Here is a 3,451-nt window from a genome sequence, read left to right on the forward strand (position 1 = left end):
ATTTCATAGGAATATTGAAATATATTTTCTTTCCCGATTCATTTGTTGTGTCTCCCAAAATGTGTAATAAACATACATTAGGTGGTGTCCTCTACAGTGGACATGTATGAAATCAATGTCCTGTTTGGTAACAGAAAGTCATATTTTGATTTGAAACCCCATAACATTTTCTTGAGATGTTGATTTATGACCAACAATTTGAAAATTAGTCAGATTTAAATGATCATTACCCAACGCACTTGCAAAACTTTACAATTACAAAATATCATATTTCCATAATGGTGTTGAATTTGATCACTAAATTAATGTCAGCCATATTTAAAGACCAAGGAGAGGGAGTGGTCATGGTGAAACATCCAAACAATTGGTATCTCTAAAAAGCTCTGAATGTGCTCTTTACAAGACATCCAGACTTAAAACTGTGACATGTATAGTCTCAGAGAAATCGCTAAAAAATAATGTCCTCTACGGAGGACAAAACTCCATAGTTGGTTGTCAGGAGGATATATATATAATAACAAATCAGTAAGTGAAGCACTATTTATAAGCGGTATAATAAGTGGACATGGCAACACTGATCTACCCTTTGAACTCTGACCTATCGAGTTGGTTTTGCGAAAATTCTTATTTTTTCTGTTCATCCGGAATCATTGAGTTAATGTGGGTGTGATGTAATAATACACGTTAGTCAGAAAAAAATAGCTCTGAAATAATAAATTCTATTTACAACTCCCGCAACTTTCCCGCCAAAACATCTTATATTTGCATAAACCGGAAGCAGCGTTGGTTTTTTATTATTGTCAAGCCCGAAAAATTGTTCGGGTAAGTTAACGTTAAATTGCATGACACTTTCCCACATCTTTCCTTTAGTTATATTACAGAGGACCCGCTGTCTCCAGTCAAACGTGATCTCGGTGACAGTTGAGTTCGTTCGTGACTCGTTTCGTGCCCTGGAACAGGAACTAGAAATATTTTTTTTTTGCGCTCGTCTCTTCAAGGATGGCGGCAAATGATGGAGAGGAGGATGCTACTGTATCTCTGGTGGACGTCTTAGAGGAGGATGAAGAGCTGGAGAACGAAGCCTCCGCTGTTCTTGGAGGGAGTGATTCAGAGAAATGCTCGTATCCAGAGGTTTGACGTCTTTATGTAAACGCTGACTTTTCATATAATCCGTTTTTAGCATGCGGATTATACGTTGACACAGCCTGTTTCATCTTGGTTTTCAACATAATTCTTGCAAATTGTTTGTAGGATTGTTTTGATTTGGGTTTAGCACAAAACATGATTATTAATTCGTCGATGCTGCGTCTGTTTGTTTGAAATAAACGTTATTGCATTAACAGATAATAGCAGGATCAAGCAGGATGCCTTTTCAGTGCGTTCAACAGTAGTTGTCAGCAAATGCTCTGAATGTACATTCACATTATCAAATGTAAATAAGTTATATGTCCTGAAAACAAGGTGATTTTTTTTGTTCTGGCAGGGATATGTGAAGCGTCAGGCTCTGTATGCCTGTAACACCTGCACACCAAAGGGAGGAGAGCCAGCGGGCATCTGTCTGGCATGTTCCTACAAGTGTCATGAAGGCCATGACCTTTTTGAGCTCTATACCAAGAGGTGAATATTCCACTCAACCACTCAAGCTGTGAATCTTTTAGAAAGTACATTTGCTGCTGCTCATGAAAAAAGTAACTCATTTAGCAGAGTAGGTTCCATCTACATTTAGCATAATATTTTATCTAATTTGTATTAGTATTATTGTCACTATGATAGTGAGATTATTTAGATGTTTTTTCTCCTTTACGTATTTGTCACTGGCTGCATCATTATGATATGTTACGAGTAAGCTGCACTCCTTATTGATAATACAGGAATTTCCGATGTGATTGTGGGAACGACAAGTTTGGGGAAATGGAGTGCAAGCTATTTGCGGTAAGTTATGTTTTACCGTTAGTTTGAATGTGTGTCTTTCAGTTTTAATTGTAGTAATGGTGATTATGGATTTCTGTTACACAGGATAAAGAAAACGTGAATTCAGGGAACAAATACAGCCACAATTTTTTTGGTTTGTATTGCACATGTGACAGACCCTACCCAGATCCAGAGGACGAGGTAATGTGTGGCTTAATTTAAGCTGCATTCTATAATGTTCTTTCTATCTATAATTCTGTTTTCATATATTGTATTGCATATTCTCTTTTTAATTATTAATCCCTACTCTGATTTGAATTGTATTTGTAAGAAGCTACTGACTATTTGGAGTGCTTATATTATATTACATACTGTAGGTTACAAACATATATGAACCGTGTTTTCTCTTCAGGTTCCTGATGAGATGATCCAGTGTATTGTGTGTGAGGACTGGTTCCATGGTCGGGTTAGTTTCAAATCAGATTGCAGTCAGGCAGGACATGAACATGATTTAATGTTCTTTGTCTGTGTAGATAAGCAAAGTAATGTATTCAGATTGAAATGTTTGAGAACATCTAAGTGTGTTTCTCTCAGCATTTAGGCTGCGTAGTGCCAGACTGTGTGGAGCTGCAAGAGATGATCTGCCAGTCGTGCATGAATAAAACACCTTTCCTTTGGAACTATGCTGCACATATTGAAGGTAATGTTGTTATATTTTTTTCTGCTTCCATTTTGCATTTACAGATATTTAGTATGAAAATTAGTGCAAGGTTCTCTTTTAAAAAGAGAGAAATTAATGTGTCAGCAAGGACACATTAAACTGATTAAAATTGACAGTAAAGATATTTACAGTGTTTACAACATTTATACATTTGTGAAGGTTTATTTTGTCTTGTTTGCTTCAGTGCCATCCATAACAAAAGTAAGTCCATGCAAAGGAGAGGAGGATGTGAAGGTGGAGGTAGAAAATGATGAAGAGGAGAAGAAGATTAAAAATGAGAACCCGAAGAGCCCTGTAGATGTGAAGGTACTTACTGTGGACTGTAATGTGTCCGTTTCTTGTCTCTAAATGGGAGGATGAATCATTACATGGCATTTTATTCCATTCATTCCTGTCCATTTTTTTTGCGGACAGCCAAACTTAAATCTGATTCTTGTATTCAATGAATAAGTGTTTGAAGACACTAGATGCATTAATGATTTAGGGTGCTTTCACACCTGGCCTGTTGTTTCGGAACCTGGCGTGTTTCCCCCCCCCTTAGCTCGGTTCGTTTGGGCATATGTGAACACGGCAATCACGCCCGGATCCGCACCAAAACAATCGGTCCGAGATCGCCTGAACGAGGTGGTCTCGGCTCGATTGAAAACGAACTCTGGAGAGGTTCGGTTGTAATGAGAAAGCAATCCGATCTAACGGACCAACGAACCAGGCTATATCACAATGAATAATGGGTAAATACGTAAGTTCCGTGAAAAGCATCAGCTTTGTTGTTTTGCTAATACCTCAAAATGAACCTGTGAATGTCTGTGGGTGAGCACG

At 37.8% G+C, this 3,451-nt stretch overlaps 1 protein-coding gene across 2 annotated transcripts in view; it reads left to right on the top strand.

Annotated features, from left to right (window-relative positions):
* The first annotated feature begins 722 nt into the window (after nt 1-722).
* The window catches only part of ubr7 (ubiquitin protein ligase E3 component n-recognin 7), a 5,743-nt gene continuing 3,014 nt past the window's right edge, over nt 723-3,451 (top strand). For both annotated transcript variants that reach the window (XM_016516663.1, XM_016516664.1), the window contains exons 1-8: nt 723-822; nt 999-1,131; nt 1,484-1,617; nt 1,872-1,932; nt 2,017-2,112; nt 2,324-2,377; nt 2,506-2,611; nt 2,817-2,938. In XM_016516663.1, coding sequence (XP_016372149.1) covers nt 1,000-1,131; nt 1,484-1,617; nt 1,872-1,932; nt 2,017-2,112; nt 2,324-2,377; nt 2,506-2,611; nt 2,817-2,938 — 705 coding nt within the window. In that variant the 5' untranslated portion in view covers nt 723-822; nt 999. The remainder of the gene's footprint in view (nt 823-998; nt 1,132-1,483; nt 1,618-1,871; nt 1,933-2,016; nt 2,113-2,323; nt 2,378-2,505; nt 2,612-2,816; nt 2,939-3,451) is intronic.

Source organism: Sinocyclocheilus rhinocerous, unplaced genomic scaffold, assembly GCF_001515625.1.
Source record: "Sinocyclocheilus rhinocerous isolate Xijiao unplaced genomic scaffold, SAMN03320098_v1.1 scaffold1169, whole genome shotgun sequence".
Lineage (NCBI taxonomy): Eukaryota > Metazoa > Chordata > Actinopteri > Cypriniformes > Cyprinidae > Sinocyclocheilus > Sinocyclocheilus rhinocerous.